Source organism: Astatotilapia calliptera, chromosome 6, assembly GCF_900246225.1.
Source record: "Astatotilapia calliptera chromosome 6, fAstCal1.2, whole genome shotgun sequence".
Taxonomy (NCBI): Eukaryota; Metazoa; Chordata; class Actinopteri; order Cichliformes; family Cichlidae; genus Astatotilapia; species Astatotilapia calliptera.
Window position 1 is genome coordinate 28,944,253 of NC_039307.1, and position 18,182 is coordinate 28,962,434.

The following is an 18,182-nucleotide window of genomic DNA, read 5'->3' on the forward strand; positions in this document are numbered from 1 at the left end:
ATGCGATGCATGTGGGAGAGCCAGTGACGAGAAAAACTCAACACCTCGTGTATGTGAACTTCCAGCTCATGGCTTGTTTTGCTTTTCTCCTTCTGTCACTCACATGAATGTGTATTTGTGTCTTTCAGGTGTGGTATTCAGATGTCGTCACCAGATGGGGAAGCTGCTCACAGGACAAACCCAGCAAAGATGATTTTATGGGACAGGAGGATGTTGTTTTATGCAGTTATTTAAAAAATACTTTTTCAAATTTGCCAAATAAAAGTTAAACTCTCGTTTTCTGAATGGTCTCTGTGGTGGTGTCATTCTATTGAAATTCTGATGCCTGATTAAAGCCAAAAATGAAGATTTAGGCCAAATTCATCCACCATGAGTTTGTGAATTCGAGAATGAGATAAGCGATAAGATGAAACTTTATTAGGTGGTGCAGGATTTAGAAACTGATACCACAGGTGCACCACCTTAAGAGTAAAGAACAAAGTGGGTACAGCTGCAGTCTAGTCATACTAACTAGACAGTCTTTGGATATTTAAAAGCACAGCTGTGCACTGGGAGGTACAGCAGGGTGACTAATTAAGAATCTGCTGTTCAATCCATGCAGATGTCAAAGTGTCCTGGGAAAAGATGAAGCACCCATCCGCATGATGAAGGTTAAAATAAGTTTAGTGGTCAAAACAATGGCAGCATTAGAGAGAAGGAAAACGTGTTTAGATTACAGGTCAGGTGTTTTTATGGTCTGTACCAGAGCTGAGTAAAGAAAAAAATCAAAGTACTGTTCTGGTACTTTCTGTGGGGGCCTCGGAGGAGAAACAGGCATAGCCTCCGGTCACATGAATAGAAAATGACCTCCCTGCGTGTTTTCCCTTCGGGGCGACTCATTTGCGTTTTCCCTGCCTGCGCTGAGGCTCATTGCGTGCTCGGATTTCCATACAGGTGCGTCTGCTCCGGCTCTCGTTTGACTGTCAAAGCAGGCGCTGGTGCTTTTTTTTTTCTCTCCGCCCCCGCAAGCATCCAGCTTTACCGGGGAGGAGCGCAGAGGAGTGCCTTTACGCCGCGGAGAGCCGACACACACACACGCATATACTCACACAGCCTCCTCCCCCCACCGACTCCGTACTCATCTACCGGTGAAACGCCACCGACTCCCGGCCCTGAACGGTCCTCGCCGCCGCTGAAGCCCGGTCTGCACCCGGCAGCGCACACACTCGAACAGCGGTCCTCTCCCCGGTAGGCCTGACGGTAAGAGCGGCTTTGTCATTCACTCGCTGTCACCACACGTTCACGACGAGGTACATTTATGTCCTTCCTTTATGAGAGGGAGGACAGAAGCTGCTGTAAAATGGGAGGAAGACCGTGATGGGGCTGTAGCATTGCCTGTAATTAAATGATGAAGGCCTTTTCATGGACCGGTTGGCTGGTGGAGAAGCGCAGCAGGATGGATGCTGGTGGTGGAAACCGGCACCGGCAGCCGACCTACTTAGATCCATTAAAAAGATGAAGAGCAGGAGGAGGGAGACAGCTTCCAGTAGAGAGGGCTTAACCGATCCATGATTGAACTCTCTGGCTGTGTCTTGCTGCTGTAATGTGGCCTGGGGCAGGGTGGGGCAGGGCACAAATAAGATAAGAACACGAGACCTGTTTTCTAACATTAAATATATTAAAATATCCTGAGGTGTCTTAAGAAAGAGACAAAACGCGTTTTACCCTGATTATTTACATTTAAATGGTGTAACTCGATCCTTTTTCTGGGAACAAGAGAGAGAAAAATGGAAAACAGTTCATGACCTGCTCTTCTTTTAAGAAATTCGCTCTGTGACTGTTTTTCTTTGTGCTTTCCGTCTCCACTAAACGAATCAGTTTATTCTTGCTCTAGTATAAACATTTTACATGTCAACAGGATTCAAATACAATGGATAAACCTAACAAAATGAGGAAAGCACAATTTTAATGTGGCGTCATATTTTCCCACTAGCGCTGTCCCATACTGCAAATTTTGGTACGATCCAATACCAAGTAAATACAGGGCCAGTATTGCCGATACCATTACCGATACTTTTAACCAATAAAGGCAGCTCGTGTAGGGCAGAGCAGTGTGGCATAATGTAAGAGTTGAATCAGATTTGCCAAATTCTCCACACGTTTTAATGATCACCAAATCACTGATTTTGAACTTTCCACAATAACGCGTTAACACAACAATAACACAACTTTAAGCTTTTTATGTATTTTGAAGACCTGGAATGTAAACGTGCTGAAATTTGCTCTAGGCTATAAATAAAATAGATGCGACAGTCAACACAAAGGTTGAGACATTTTTCATAGCGCATGTTTGAAGCATATATTTTCTTTTTTTTAAAAAGAGAGAATAGAAACAAAATATCAAATCCTGTTGCGGCAGTATCAATCTGATGCCAGTATCAGTGTTGGTATCGATACTATCAATATTTGGATCACTCCTCCCACCTCATTAAGTCAAGCCCTTTTACTTATTTTACTTCTGATCATTTTACTGGCAGTCTCTCTGAAACCTGCTTCTCCATTATGTACATGGACACTGCTGTATGCCTAATCCCACACAAACCATCCTTCTGGAGTCAGAGGTCAACAGCCAGTAAAATCGTATTCATCCACAGCTGAAAATAGTCCACAACACGAGCGCAATTTACACCTGTTAGAGTAATGTTTGCAAAAAGTTGTGTTTATTAGTTTTTTTTAAACGTGTTTTATTTTGAAAAATTAGAAAATAACACAACACTGGTTCTCTGTGCAGAGCTTATCCACGCAGTGAATTATGACTCAGAGCAGAAGCGACAACAAAAATACTCCCGCTTCAAAAAGGAGCTGGAGCAGGATCAGTCGGCTGCTTTTACTTCTTTTAGCACTCTAAAATTGGCGCAGTTGCAAAACAAAAACAAGCTTTAATCATCTGTGTAGTAGAGCTGTGCTCTTTCAGTCTCTGATCTGCGTGTGTGTGTTTGTGTGTATACACAACAGTAGCATCATGGAGGAGTGGGACATCCCACAGATGAAGCGCGAAGTGGAAAGCCTTCAGTATCAGCTGGCAATCAACAGAGAGAAATCTTCCATCACTGTCACTGAGTGAGTCCACCTGCTGCACACACACACACACTCGTTCCCTCTCTGTTCAGTACAGCGTGTGACCCGTTGCTGACCGTACGACTCTCTCTTTCTTTTATCTTTTTTTGTAGGCTGGTGAAATGGATCGAGGGATGTGTTTGTGAAGATCCATTTTTGAATCCGGAGCTCATGAGAGCCAATCCCTGGGTGGAGAAGGGCAAGTGTGTGATTCTCTAGCGGTCACACACACACACACATACACACTCATATATATAAATATATACGCACGCACGCACGCACACGCACACGCACACACACAATCACGGATGCATACAAACTGAAGGATGACGCACTGCACTAACTCACATGCTCGCTCACACACACGATCAGTGCTATCACCGCTTTTCTCTGAATGCTTTCTGTGGAGACGAGTGTATGTGTGAGTGTGCAGCACCGAGTAGCTTTCTAGAGGTTTGTTTTGATGAACAGCACCTTTTTATTGGCTCTTTACACTGTCAATCCAAATAAAGACTGTTTTGAATTTAACACGCATTGATTAAGATTCTTTCATATGATACAACAACAAGTGCAGCTGAGAATGAGACAGTAGCGTGTGTGTGCGCGTGTGTGTGTGCGCTACAGCAGATCTCTGATGTAAACATTTCGTCTGACAGCGTTGGACATGCCCTCATTAAACCGGAACCACACGTCACTGTTGCCCACTGCTGTCCCCATAGATAGATCTGCTCTCTTCTCACCTGCGGAGACACAAACAGGCTTTGAGTGCACTCATTCGGGTCCAAGTATTTTCATATTTGATTAAGCTGGTGGCTTTTTTCACAATGAATTAAAAAGTTCATACTTCAATTAATATAAATTTTCCAGTCCAAGTTTCTTAAACCAAAGAGTTTTCTGTCATTTCAGCTCAAACCAATGACTTTTACATCAATAAATCCCACAACAGAGCCGATGCTGATCTGTGTAACTAGTTTAGCTCCAGTTTCACACTAAGGGTGAATTCTTTTTTTTTTTCTTTTTTTTTTTGGATGGAGGACTTGAGGAGGTGGAAATAAGTTATGAACATCATCAGCCTTCAACTTCCAGTGGAAAATTTGCAGTTAGGCAGCAACACTGTTTATTTACAGTTTATTTTTAACTTGTTCTGTTAGCTCTACTTTTGGTCTCCTTCTCCTGAGGAGCTAAATGCTAACTACTTGCTAACAGTGGTGTCTTCCAGTGAAAACAGCCGCCTGCTGTAGTGTAAAAACGACACTATGAGAGCAGTGAGGCTGAAGCCGCAAGTACAATAAAAATCTGATCCATCGGCGTAAATATCTGTGTATCTGTGGCTCAACATAAAGCTCTGTAAAGACGATGAAAGCTGCAGACTGATAATCATTTAATCCATAGCATCCTTTCACTCTCACACTGTTGTCACATTATTGCATAATTCAACTATGCACCCATCTAAAGTACTGATGCATACCGTTGACGCCACCAGATCCAAATTAGTGCTTCTCAGTCCTCTCCACAAACCGATCCAATCAAAATAAAAGTCTGGGAAGCATTACAGAGGATGTGGAGCTGTGCCTGTTTTAGTAAATAAATCCTGCTTTGACCTACAAATGACCACAGGTCTGCGTTTCCACCCTGATTACACTGCTCATCAATGCCCCTGATGGTGTGGTTTCAGGAGGGTTAGTGCTTTTAATGGGACTTTTTGGTCATACGGTAAATAAGACATGCACAGAGACATGTTACGGGTCCTGAGCTAACGATGATGCACTTTTCCAGAACTGCAGGAGGGGTGGAGATTTAATGTATTAAAACAGCAGTCACAGTTGCCTCCACTGACTCAAAAGCACCAGCAGGCTCAGAAATGACCTTGAAGAGTTTTATTAGCATCCAAGGGCTACAACTGCTACATCTCAGGAAAATGTAGTAAACTGATTTTGAGGAATGCTGGACACTATTATTAATGTACATTTTAGGAAATAAATATTAAGTATGTTTGTTCTATTGGCTGATGCATAAATATAAGGATCGCGCTGTGCAAAGTAGTTTGTTTGGCTAACAGAGATCTGATAATAAATGCAAGTGGTAACAGTGCTGGCAGTCCAGCAGCTCTGCCTGCAGACTGCAACAAAAACGCTTAATTACCAAAGTTACATAACACACATTAGTTGTTACCTCTGGTGCGTGTGGACCTGATGTGCTTCGAGGCATTAAGTATTAAAAAAAAATCAGAGCAGCCTGTGTTTTCCACATTTGAGATAAATGAAGTCAGGTACCTGTGTCTGATGACGGCTGTGGTCTCTGGGGTTTAGGGGCAACAGCTCGACCAAAGAAATCCACCTCAGGCTGCAGGACGCAAACACAACAACAAAGTGATGAGAAGGATGAAGTTAAACAGGAAGTTTCAAACGCTTTGTCCTCAATAACGAGGTCAATATCAGTGAACAATCACACACACACTCTCTCTCTCATTAGCCTAATTTCCCAGTTGTCTCCATCGGGGACTGTGACCCAGTGGCTTCTTATTAGCCTCATTCCTGCCCTCTAGAGGGAACTATTATAACTCATCTAGGCTCAGTGCAGACAGGCTGCTCCACTCTGGCTCCACCAGCAGGCACCAACTAACACCCACATGTGTGAGGAGCACAGTGACCACACCCTGAACATACAGTAGAGTCTATAACAGTAAACATGTTACCGGCAGTGGAAACTTGAGCTCTGTGTTTTTTTTCTTTTGTGCAGTGCTGCGAAACACTAAGCACACCTCATGACTCAGTAACTTTAGCAGCAATATTGAGGTTGAAGGCATTCAGAGGAGTTTGCATGACTCGGTGACTACAAGGTGACCATTTCCTGTGGTTGTAAAACCGCCTCAAACCATCACCCCTCCACCACCGTGCTTAACAGCTGGTGTGAGGTATTTGTGCCAATATATTGTGTTTGGTTTCAGCCAGAAATACGTTGTTCTTCCTAATAGACAACGTTTCACCATGAAAGTGTGCCAAATGATAATCTTAAAGAATTAAAGAATAATCCCAGTGGATTATTTCAGATTTTTTTTTATGACAACATCACCAAAACAAAAGGCAAACATGTTGTGCAGCTAATGTGGACCAATCAGAAATTAGAGAAAATTTAAGATCAGTTTTGAACAAATAAACGAAGCTTGTATGTGGTTTATAAAGCTTTCTCCTACGGTAGTGCTTCTCCTCCCCCCCCCCCGGTGTCAGCTGGTATACACTCCCACCCCCATGAACTGTATCAAAGGTTAAGAGGGGGCACTTTCAAGTTAAAAAAATAACAAATAAATTATTTAAATAAAAGAAAAAAATAAGTGTTTTTTCTGTGTTCAGGCCAAAAATAACAACTACAAATCAGACCATATTATCAGGCAGTGTTGGTCCAGAGCAGCAGTGATTTTCCAGCAGCTAACAGCGTGTCAAAGTGTTTGTGCGCCTCACCCTGCTCTCCACTGTGGTCTGCTTGACGATGTTCTCCAGCCTCTGCTGGTGGTTCCTGCTTGCTTTAGGACCGGCGCTCTTTTTGTCCTCCGCTTTCTACGTCACACAGACACGGCGCATTACAAACACGTCACGTTAATTAGCACGCGCGGGGCCAGGTGCTACGCGTGCCCGAGTCTCACCGGTGCTGGGTTTCGCAGCAGCATCAGTTGCTCGGCCCTCCTCATCTTCTCCTGCTCCATCTCTCTGCTGATGGTTTGTTTGGCCTGGTACGTCAGCTGGCGGCGCGGAGGCAGGCCTGGAAACCTCACCACCTCCTCGACGCGCCTGGAAACCCGCAGTAAACACAAACAAACGAGACGCTCGTTGTTTACACGCAGTAAACACAAATGCACTTGTGATGCAACTGACACTCGGCTGAACCCTGTTAGATGACGAACAATAACAAAAAGCTTCCACTTCTGGTGCCGTGGTTGTTGTTTTGGTTTCCCCCCCCCAGAATAAAACCCAGAATCTCTCATTCTCTAAAACTTTAATCCTCTTACTGCTGATCTCCAACTCAATCCACACACACACACACACACACTCTCACTCACAGCCCTGTGGACCAATAAATACAATAAAAGCAGTCACACGGTTCAGTCGGCTATTTATTGTGGAATAGCGTTATGTCAACCGTGTTATCATTAGCATCTACATGTGCAGATATCATCTTTAACATCTGAATCCACACAATTCAACAGCAGTTCTGTAACAAACAATAAAAATGAACAACACTGGTTAAACTTCATATTACTAAAATCTAGCCGCAGGTTACTTTTAAATTCATTTTTAACCGTATTAGGACATATTAGGGATTTATAAGGACACACAGTCTTCTGCATGAAAGCAGACATCAGTTCTAGGGTTTATTTTAAATGACCTCTCCTCATCTTTCCCACTCTTCTTCCCTGCACATCTCCTCCTGCTCACAGCGTCCGACATGACCAATCACCAACTGCGGCCAAAAAGAGAGCAGTCCAATCAAATAATCTTGTCCTGCCTGAGCGCATCCGCTGTTTGTGATGTTAAATGTTTAGATCCACAGCTGCACTCTGTGCCTTTTATGCGTGAGATATCAGAGAGTGGAGTTGTGGTGCGCTTGAGAGGGCAGGTACAGAAAGGTGTAGATCAGCAGCAGCAGCAGCAGAGCCAGCACTAGAGGCAGGCCCCAGTCGCTGGTGACCAGCACTTCGTCACAGCGAGCCTGTAGAAAGGAGCCGTCCTGGGCGTCCCGCTGCTCCTCCACACGGGCCGGCATGGCTGAGGTAACAAGCTGGTTATCCCATTCTAACTGCAGCAGGTGCCGGCATCCTCAGAATCACAAAAATGAGGGTGAACATTAAGTAAAAGTCTCTCAAGTTAAAAATGCTCTTTTTCTTCTTTTATCCTTTCATTCCTCGACCTTTCAAAAGGCCACCTCGTCACTTACTGCCTACTAACCTATCTAACTTAAACCCGCCCCTCCATTCACCTGCATCCAACGGTGAGGCTTTACTGCTTGCTACCCTGCTTCAACCACGACCATCACACACACACACACACACACGCCCACCAGGTGTTAAGGGGATTAATCTCTTAAGCCTCCATGCAGAGAACCACAGTGTGGACAAGAGCAGTGACCTTCAACACCCCTCAAACACACATCAGCTCTGCATGAGTCCAGTGTACAGTGGAGTCCAGCCAAGTGTGCGTACGTGTGCGTGTACTCACGGCTCCAGCACGTAGGTGTACTGTCCCTCTGGAGTGCGGTCCTGCCTGTAAGAGAGATTGTATGCCAGCATGGTGTCGATCAGCTCACGCATCTGCTCCTTCTCTCTGCTGCTGAACAGCTGTGGATTCACCTGAAAGAAGAATAAGAAACTTTGATATCATGACCCACCCACATCTATCTAAGCAGACACAGAGGCTAAAACCTGGCATTTCAGGTCCTACATTTACAATGCTTTTTGTCAAATTTAATGTTTGATGTGCAAAATTTAGGTTTATAAGATCTGCACCATAAAACCATAGATTTGTTTTAAAAAAAGGCATCATCATCATTGCATTCTGCACATTTTGCACAGTTTTGGAGTTTGGGCTGAACATACAGGCATGTACCAAGGTTACAATGTAAGCTTTTACATACGGGCCGTAGTTTGGGACAGATGATGTCGAGAAGCAAGGTGAGGATATCGAGGGTCAGGCTGAGCTGACTGATCCTCGCTCTGATGCTTGCTGGGGTGTCGGCCAACATGGTGGACAGAGCGTTCTTGCAGCTGAGGAGCCGGGAGGAGGCCTGGACGGGACACAATAGTGACTGATCAGCAATGATGCCTTAAAAAAACCCAAACAAAAACGTCTTCTTCTCCTTTTATCACTTTTCCTTCGCACTGCTGCACAGGTGTGTGTAGGAGAGTCGTACCTCGTGCTGGCTGTGGGGATAGCTGATGCGGGGCACGTTCGTGTGGGCAAACAGGAAGTGAAATGTGATGGAAAGGAAGGGCAGGTATTTCATCAGAGAGAAGTTCTGCCCGTGCAGAATCACGTGGCTCAGCTTGTCTGAGAAGGCCAGCCAATCCAGCGCCTCGCACGCGCTCTGGAGGTTTGGGTCCCTCACACGCATGGACAGATAATTATCATACAGACCCTGAGGAAAAGAGATGTAATGCAACATTACACAGTGAACCATGAACTACTTTATATTCTGGAAACTTCCACATGAGTCAGTGCTCCTCCTCAGCTTTTCTGTACTGCTCATATTAAGCACGGTTAAAGTTTCAAACATTGAGGTCAGCGTGAGTTAAGAAATCCCTGTGAGCCAAAAACTCAGAAGCCCCACCCACCTGCTTTTCAAACCTTCTGTTTATGACAAGCAACCAATCAGAAGAGAGTCGGTTTAAAGGTGCAAGAGTTAAAGAAGCTCGTTTCAGACAATCGATGAGCTGAGGAGCGGCGTGAGGGCCCGATATAAGATAACAAGCAATTTGAAATGAGCAGAGCAGGTCCCATAGAGTTTCCTGTATTACCTGAGAAACCTTTTCATATTCTCCACTAGACGAAGCCAGATGCAAGATGTGCTGGAACCTGTGAGCTCCACTTCCCGAACCCGGTCCGTCCTCAAACCCCTCACCGACACGTTTCCTGAAAATAATGAATATTTATCAGTAATTTGCAACATATGGTCCTCTACACACCTCAAACACCTGCTGTACCTTTTATTTGTGCCAAAGATTTAACATTATCTTATGACTGTTTACGATGGTCTGGCGGTCGTTTGTTTTTCAGGAAATTCAGTTTTATTTATATAACACCAGCCACCTCAAGGTGCTTTATATTGTAAGGTAGAGACCCTGCAATCACATGACCGCCTGTGAGTAAGCACTTGGCAAGAGTGGGAAGGAAAAACTCCCTTTTAGCAGGAAGAAACCTCTGGCAGAATCAGGCTCAGGGAGGGAAAAGAAAAGACACAGTGACTCGTTTCAAGGCTTCCTACGACTTTCACCTGCTTCAACTGAAGACTTTAAAAGACATTTTAATACTAAGCTCAGTTCATATGCGCTATGATTATCTTCAAGGTTTATCTATTTACTTAGTGATATTTGCATAATTTTCACACCCATAGGTGTGAATCGTCATCTCTCTCTCTGTGTTAGCCATGTGACAGACTGCTGGCCTGTCTCGGGGAACTCGCCGTACCGTTTTGTACGTGGTAACTGGAAGATTTCCTGCCATAGATGGAACAAGCCTTTGTTCTGGTCCTTCTGCCCCACAGAGATGCTCTGAATCGTCTTGCTGTCCAGCTGCTTGACGCCACGACTATGAAGGAACTGGACAGAAGCACAAACACATGTTTACACCGAATTCTTCACACTGGCTGTGCATCTGCCGGGCTTTCCTTCTCAGCCGCGGCACCCACCTGCAGCGTGTTGATGCAGGACCGGATGTCGTTGTCGGTCTTCTCGCACAGTGACATCAGGGTGCCCGTGTCTGCCTTCAGCCCCTGGCGGAGTGAGATCTGCAAACAGCGATTTCGTTTAAACAAGCATCAGCAGCGCGTGTCGAGATGTGTGCGTGCATCTGTGACTATGCTGACCTCTGCCAGTCTCTGTGCCAGGCGGGAAGGCTGAGTCTGTGGGAAAGCCAGGAGGAAAGCCTGCTGCCTGAGAGGCCGGAGAGCTGGGACATAACTTAAAAAGAAACAGATGACTTTAAAACGATAAAGAAGTAAAAATAAAGTAAAAACAAATAACAGGTATTCACAGTTCCCACTCTGCTGTTAATGCCACAGTTTCTCTTACAGGTCGTTACAGATGCAGATGATTGGTCGCAGTAAGATGGACTCCCTCTTCTTCTTCTTCTTCGCCGTCTCCGCGCCAGCCTCACCCCCGTGTCCGTCTTTCCTGTTCAGAACTGCCAGCAGTATGTTGATGGCGGCCTGCGGAGCACATCAAAGGGCAAGGCATTAAGAACGGCTGCGGTCAATTAGCTGCTCTTTACCAACTTAAAGCAGGAGTGTACCGCAGGTGCTCCGTCAATCTCATCGATAATGAGGCAGTTCGGCCTCTCATTGGCTCCCAAAACGGACTTCATCTGTGTCGCTGTGTCGATGCGTTTCTGGAACACCTCGGCGCTGCGATCGTCACTGCACAAACATCAACAACGCCAAGTGAGGCTGTGAAGGAGGAGGATGACAGTAAACCTGCCATCTCCATGACTTACTGCCACTATCTGCTCACTTATTATTATTGTGACTAACCTGGCATTGATTTCAACCACGTTGTACCCAGCATGCTTTGCAATGACATGAGCCAGGGTGGTCTTCCCCAAACCTGGAGGACCGGATAGCAACGCCACCTGGAGAGAGGCCAAAATAAATCACACCGTGTGTAAAAGCCAGGTAATCAAATGCAAACAGATGTGACAGATGTGCAGCTTTTAGACCTTAAATTTGGGTCGTTTGTACTGGTCCAGTTCTGCCTCCAGCAGCTCCTCGGTCACCTCAATCTTGCTCTTGAAGCGATTTTGATTCTGATTTCCTTGATTGGGTTTAAATGCGTTCTGATTGGCAGCCTGTCTGTCGGATCGGGCAGGGCGGGACTTCCTCTCTCTTCCAAACACTACGGTGTCCCACAGCTTCAGCCACTTGAGCAGACAGCGGTTGGTGAACTGAACGACACAAGACGCGCCACATCAACAAGCCGCCTCCACAAAGACTTTAGAATAAGCCTTCCTCCTTAAAGTCACACAGAAACACTGCACATCACTTACATCGTCGCTGAGCAGCTCTGTGTAGTGACGCGGTGAAAATCTGTCCACCCACAGCCGAGATGCTCGGCCCTCTGTGTCCTCTGGATCCTCGTTTTCTTCATCTTCTGGGTTTTCAGACTCAACTAACGCGTCGTTTACACTGCTGGAATGTGACATAAACACAAAAACGCAGTTAAAACTCCTGCTCGTGTATGTAAACTCAGTCTTGATGTGTCTCAAACGAATGAGATTGTGGATATTAGAGGGAAATGAGCTTCTTCCAACAGGTGGCTTGATGCTCCCTTAGAGATGGGGTGAGGAGTTCAGTTGTACAGGTCAAAGCAGAGTGGTTACTCCTCCGCATCAAAAGGAGCCTGTTGATGTGGTTTGGGTATATCAGACTGAGGGAAGACCTCGGGCCAGAGCCAGGACAGGCTGGAGAAATGATGTCTCTTGGTTTCCCCCCAGGCGAGCTGGAAGAGGTGGCTGGGGAGAGGGAGGTCTAATTTTCCCCTCTGAGACTGATACTCCCGTGCCCCGGATAAGCGGCAGATAATGGATGGATGGATCACACAGCACTTATTCTGTGCACTTCAACCACTCCATCTACCCCATATCACACGACCCATATAGAATCACAAACTACATAACGTGCTTGTGTTTGGACTGTGGGAGAAAGGCTGAGGAAACCCACTCCGGGACATCAGGTGGGATGTAAACCAAGAACTTGCTGTGAGGCGACACCGCTAACCACTCCACCACTCACGCCATCTTATCAGTCTCAGCTGATGTTTTCTGTTTTTGTTATTTTACAACCAGCCCAGTCTGTGTCCTCTTTTGAGCCCCACATGAGTGTGTTGATGTCTGTGAGTGAAACAGGAAGTGAGTTACCTGGCTAACAGCTCTGTAAGACGCTGCGATTCCTCCACAACCTGTTGGTGGCGCTGCAAGATTTCAAAGGAACACGAGACATTGATGTGACTTTACAATAATTGTATGTTCTGCTATTAATGTAAGGGCTACAGCGCCTACATTATATCACACATTTTCAAATGAATTATATTTATAGGCTTTTGTCACACTGGAAATCTAAACGCTCTTATTCTTAGATCTTCCATAACGAGACGAGCAGATGAAAAGTCCCTCTACTACGTGCTGTAGCTATGAGAGCTGTACATGTAGAAAAACTGCTAAGTAAGCTACTCTTCTATATCTCCCAGTCCTTCAACTTAGCCCCTGTTGTGCAGAATTAAAAAGTTAACGATGACAAAGTGAAGCAGAGCGTTAAAAAGCATGAAAGCTGTCCACTGAAGCTGCGCTTTGTGTTCTTCATTCATGCTTCTTTGAGCTTTGAGGAAAGCTGATGCTGCGACAACTGAATATGTGAAGATTATTTCTTGGGTTTCTTCATCTTCTTATTAGCATTTAGCCATTAGATTAACACAGAACACTAGCCAATCAGAGTTAGGGTCGGGACTTCGTGGTCTCTGTAAGTAGCGTGATGATGAGATTTCTTAATTTGCTTTTAAGTTTATACTTTAAGCACATCTAAGGTCATCTTTGAGGTCAATATTAATTCTATTAATAGATTTCAATATAAATCCACTTTTTTTTTTAAATGAACACAATTTTAGTGGATAAAAAATATTCTTGGTAGATGCATTTTTTAACACTGGGTGCAGGGAAGGTAATGAGTCACTCACCCTGTCTGCTTCTTGCTCTCTCAGCAGTCCTATCGGCACTGCCAGCAGCCCCAGTCCACCCTGGGAGTTTGGTACTATTCTGGAGTCTGCTGTCTGAAGAGACACATGGAAATGTAGAGAGAAATAGAAATATTAACCAAACTCTGGAAGCTGCAGCTGCTGCACATGCTGCCTGTGCGAAATTCAGCCTCACGGATAAATAACCGGGGGGCATTTAACCTTTGTCTCTGCGTTCTCTTTCTGTCGGAGGTAGACCCGATTCCCAGACGAGTCCGTCACACTGATGTAGTCTCCCTCTAAAGGAGGTCGCTTCAGCACACGCAGGGATGCCGGCGCCGCTGTGGGAGGTCGCTGTGGAGTCAGTGGAATCTCAGCAAAGCCGCTGATATCCAGCACAGCAGGGGTAGAGCTGGAACACAAAACATGTTCAGAAGTCTCAGATTTATATTAAAGGCTGAAATCACGCTTTTGTACAAGTATGATTTTAAAATAACAATTTTATCGTGCAGGTTATTGTTATGCCCATCTCCACGTACAACAATCCCATCAAGGACAAAAACAGAAACTGCTTAAATATGATGGAAAAAAGACGACTGCATTCAGCACCAGCTACATCTGCTCCTCAGGCACCTGTGCGCCGCTGTGCCCCCAGCAATACTCGCCACTTTGCTTCAAATGACTGTCATGTATTGTTTTTAAGTGCATCTTACTTGTGTGTGAGTTTCTGCATTAAAATGTATTTCCGCTAGAAATGTTTGGGATTTTTAGGAACATCTTTTTGCTCCGGTATCAATTGAAAGAGATGCAGATGAATGTTAATATAATACATGTCTATTATTGATCTCAATACAATAGTTCAATAAAATCGCCACAATATAACAAAGCAAATGAGCTCAATAAGTAAAAATCAAGGTAAAAATAAAACATAAATAAATAAAACACATTGAAGGTGTCTCTGAGTAAAACAGGTCAAATTCAATGATGCTAAACAAATCATTTAAAAAAAAACTACCTGATGGCGTGAGAGGGCTCATAGTGCTCTGGAGAGGATGGCGGTGTGATGTCATCACTCAGTGAAGGGACTTTGCTCTCTTGAACTTGTGCTGCGTTGAACAGTCGCTTGACCACACCAACGTCCTGCTTCTGTCGCTTTGCCTTTGGAGCTGGAAGAGGCAGGCTTAGATTAAAGCTGCAAATTAGACAGGTGTAAAAATACAGGTGCACCCCGAGGGTGAACTCACTGATGGGCTGATTGTCCAGCAGGTGCTCTATATCCGAGATGTCGTCTCCTGGACCCTGACTGTGGCGTTTCCCCGGCTTGCAAGTTTCGTCTACGATGTTAAAGCACACATAAAATCATACATTAATTACTTCCTGGAGACTTAACCCTAACTTTATCTATCTTAACTTTATCACCACCATCCTCCTGAGCCTGACCGATTTGCTATCAGACCAGTATGGCTGTTTGCTGATCAGCTGACAAATGAAGAGGATGAAGAAGTGGTAGAAACACCCTTCAACCATGTTATAGGTGCTGAAGTTGCAAAGTCTGTCCTCAGAGGGCGCTCTGCAACTTCCCTGTTCCCAGCATGTTTATATAGCCACAAACAGCCAGCTGAGCAGTCCGTCTTTATTGGGTCACGGGGGTTGGAGACAGAGAGCACTCACATGTACAATTTAAAATGAACCAAACTGCATGTCTTTGGACTTTGTCAACCAGTTCTCGTGTTATCGCGTTTCAGAATTTATTTTATATTCTACTCTGGTTTATAAACGTAACAATACATACAAATAATACAGTTTGACAAAGGGTTAGGTATTGTATATAGCTATGAATAAGTATGAATTAATGATGTCAGAATCATGAACAACTGTACCACTGTGTGGTAAATGATTACTTTAAACTCTTCTCATTAATATGGGGAATTATTAGGGATAATAATGGAGCAGATTACATACATCTTCTGATGTGTGGAGCCTGTTTCATCAGAATAGACAAAGGACTAAACAAAGAATTTAGTTATAAGTCTTATTCAAATACCACATAGTATGTATAATCATGGAGTTCACACACCCATTGAGGGAATAATAAACCAAACAGAGACAAAAGTCAGCATTTTCTTGGATGTATAGTCCTGAACAGAACAGCACCATCAGTGAGGTGTCAGAGGGGTCCGAATTAGTTTTGCTGGATGATGATAATGTTAACTTCACTTGATTTATCTGGTGTTGCTAGTCCGGTTTCCTCTGCAGTTATCTGCTGGTGTAGGAGCATCTGAAACTGTGACACCAAGAAACTGAATAGGCTGACTGGGAAGGCCAAGGCTGTGCTGGGGAGTCACTGGTCTGGCTGAAATGACCAAAATGCATAAGAAAAAGAGCATTCAGGCCCCTTTTTCCCTTCGTTTTTCATAGCATAGCTTCAACAAAGTGATGGAAACATTCCTTAGAGATTTTGGTCCATATTGACATGAAAGCATCGCAGTTGCTGCAGATTTGTCAGCTGTAGATCGATGATGAGAATCTTGTGTTCCACCACAAGCTAATGGATTGCAGAGAGGCCATTCGAATGCAGAGAACTCGCTGTCATGTTCAAGAAACCGGTTTGAGAGCATCTGTGCTTTTGTGGTAATTGTGTTATCTTGCCAGGAGCAGACATCAGATGATGCGCATACCATAGTCATAAAGGGATGGACATGGTCAGCAACAACACTCAGATTCTCTGTGGTGTTTAAATTATACTCAGAAGTATGCCAAGAAAATATATCACACTACATTTCACATTCACCAGCCTTAATCATGGATGGATCTATGTTTGTCTATGTTTATGAGTAAAGTCTGGCCCTATAATTTGAACACAGCAACTGAAGTCACAGCAGAGAACATTTTTCCAGTCTTCTACTCTCCAGTTATGATGAGCCCGTGTGAAGTGCAGCCTCATTTTCCCGTTATTAGTTCAAATTCAAATTTTTATTTGTCACGTACACAGTCATACACAGTACGATATGTAGTGAAATGCTTGGACAATTATTATTATTAGTTATTAGTTCACAGAAGTGAAGTCTGCTGTAGCACATCTGCATCGAGGTTTGATGCAGATCTGCAGAGATTCTCTTCTGCATACCTTGTTGTAATAACAATAATACAAATAACAACTTATCTCCCTATCAGCTCAGAGCAGTCGGCCCCTTCTCCTCTGACCTCTGGCATCAAAAAGGCACAGAGAAAACTGCCACTGGGTATTTTCTCTTTTTGGGCCATTCTCTGTAAACCCTGAATATGGCTGTGCAGGAAATCCCCAGTAGATCAGCAGTTTCTGGAATACATGACCGTGTTTACATGCCTAAATGCATTCAATTGATACGACGTGACTAGCTGGTTAGATGTGTGTGTTCACATATCTACACATATACTGTATATTAATAACCTATTTTTTACTTTTATAAAGTCACAGCTACACATATCTAGATGTGTGCGTTCACATATCTACATATACGGGTGAGTGTATAATCACTGCCTCTAAGTCTTATTTGCAAACTCTACTTTTTATTGCACCTGTACAGATATCTCAAACTCTATTTTCATTATATTTATTATTTTTCTTTATCTTGTGCTATTATGTTGTAGCTTGAATGTATGCACTTCTATTTCTTTTTATTCTACCCGGAGTCTGTTTTTGTTGCGTTTTGCTCGATCCGAACTCACTGACACAGCTTTCCCAAAGATCCTGAAAGCCATTTAAACGCACCTCAAGAGCCGCACTGTTCAAAAGCAAAGCAGCCCTAAATTAAGTCTACTCCTAAACAAAAACTCCACTTTTCTACGACGGTTTCCGAGAAGTAGCTCGGCGATTTAACAGTTGAATCATAGGCTAGCTACCCTTTTGGTAACTTGAGTGTTTTGGACTCACCCTCCATCTCAGCCAGCACCTCCAGCTCGTCGGCAAACTGCTCCTCGAAGTCGTCGTGTACCTCGAACAGTTCATCGTATTCGTCCATTTTGCCTGGTCCGATAAAACCCGAGACACGGCGGCTAAATAATCAGGAAAAATATATTTCCCCCGATAGCTTCTTTCTCAGCTTCGACAGTAGCTTTGGCACAGTCGTGTTCCCGGCAAATTTTTTGTTATGAAGTATTACATCCGGGTAAGTCCGTTGCCCTCACTCCTGATTGGCTATCGCAGTTCTTTCCTATTTCCCGTCATAAACTACTTAGCTAAATGATCTGAATATCTGAAAAAAATGCCGACATTTCCCTGTAACAGTGCGACTAAATGTGTGCCAAGCTGTCTCCCTTAAAGCAGAATCGTTTCAATTTCAAATAGATAAACCTTGTTTCTGCTTGTTTGACCAGAGGGTGGCGCTGTCACTTCTCTTTAGTGACATAGCTCGGATGTGTTCATTTCCTGCCCGATTCAGATAATATTTTTTGCGCATATACCTTTGAAGTTGCTTCTTTGACATTTTAATTTGGATTAATTTGGAAGGTTTTCTCTTGAATTAACATCAACTAACTCTGCACATATTTAGTTAAAATGCAGTCAAACTTGCAAGTATTCCAATAAAATGCACTAGTGTTGACATCAAAGTCTATCTCCCAGCCCTAGAGAAGATTTTCTTTATTCATTACTATATTATTAATGGTAAATGGTAAATGG

General features: G+C 44.0%; 2 protein-coding genes across 3 annotated transcripts; one reads left to right on the forward strand and one right to left on the reverse strand.

Moving 5' to 3' along the window:
* The first annotated feature begins 556 nt into the window (after window positions 1-556).
* Window positions 557-3,624, forward strand: gng13a (guanine nucleotide binding protein (G protein), gamma 13a). The gene is made up of 3 exons (XM_026171532.1): window positions 557-1,239; window positions 2,995-3,099; window positions 3,210-3,624. The coding sequence occupies exons 2-3, from the start codon at window positions 3,002-3,004 to the stop codon at window positions 3,313-3,315; spliced, it is 204 nt and encodes a 67-aa protein (XP_026027317.1). The 5' UTR covers window positions 557-1,239; window positions 2,995-3,001; the 3' UTR covers window positions 3,316-3,624.
* chtf18 (CTF18, chromosome transmission fidelity factor 18 homolog (S. cerevisiae)) lies at window positions 3,551-17,683 on the reverse strand. 2 transcript variants are annotated; one of them, XM_026171530.1, is made up of 22 exons: window positions 17,436-17,683; window positions 14,767-14,856; window positions 14,538-14,688; window positions 13,745-13,934; window positions 13,526-13,618; window positions 12,714-12,766; window positions 11,844-11,985; window positions 11,517-11,741; window positions 11,332-11,429; window positions 11,094-11,217; window positions 10,874-11,010; window positions 10,669-10,762; window positions 10,492-10,590; window positions 10,272-10,402; window positions 9,602-9,716; window positions 8,998-9,222; window positions 8,722-8,871; window positions 8,307-8,437; window positions 6,737-6,881; window positions 6,555-6,650; window positions 5,370-5,439; window positions 3,551-3,836 (listed from the first exon to the last, which is right to left on the reverse strand). In XM_026171530.1, the coding sequence occupies exons 1-22, from the start codon at window positions 17,521-17,523 to the stop codon at window positions 3,715-3,717; spliced, it is 2,769 nt and encodes a 922-aa protein (XP_026027315.1). In that variant the 5' UTR covers window positions 17,524-17,683; the 3' UTR covers window positions 3,551-3,714. The 2 variants fall into 2 exon arrangements, with proteins under 2 accessions (XP_026027315.1, XP_026027316.1); XM_026171531.1 differs by lacking the exons at window positions 3,551-3,836; window positions 5,370-5,439; window positions 6,555-6,650; window positions 6,737-6,881 and adding an exon at window positions 7,181-7,907.
* Between the last annotated feature and the right edge of the window lie 499 nt (window positions 17,684-18,182).

Coding starts and splice junctions, on each gene's coding strand:
- gng13a (XM_026171532.1), top strand. CDS start 3,002: ATGGAGGAGTGGGACATCCCACAGATGAAGCGCGAAGTGGAAAGCCTT. Junction 3,100..3,209: donor TCTTCCATCACTGTCACTGA/GTGAGTCCACCT, acceptor CTTTTTTTGTAG/GCTGGTGAAATGGATCGAGG.
- chtf18 (XM_026171530.1), bottom strand. CDS start 17,523: ATGGACGAATACGATGAACTGTTCGAGGTACACGACGACTTCGAGGAG. Junction 11,218..11,331: donor GTGGTTGAAATCAATGCCAG/GTTAGTCACAAT, acceptor ATGTTTGTGCAG/TGACGATCGCAGCGCCGAGG. Junction 10,403..10,491: donor CCTGCATCAACACGCTGCAG/GTGGGTGCCGCG, acceptor GCTTCTGTCCAG/TTCCTTCATAGTCGTGGCGT.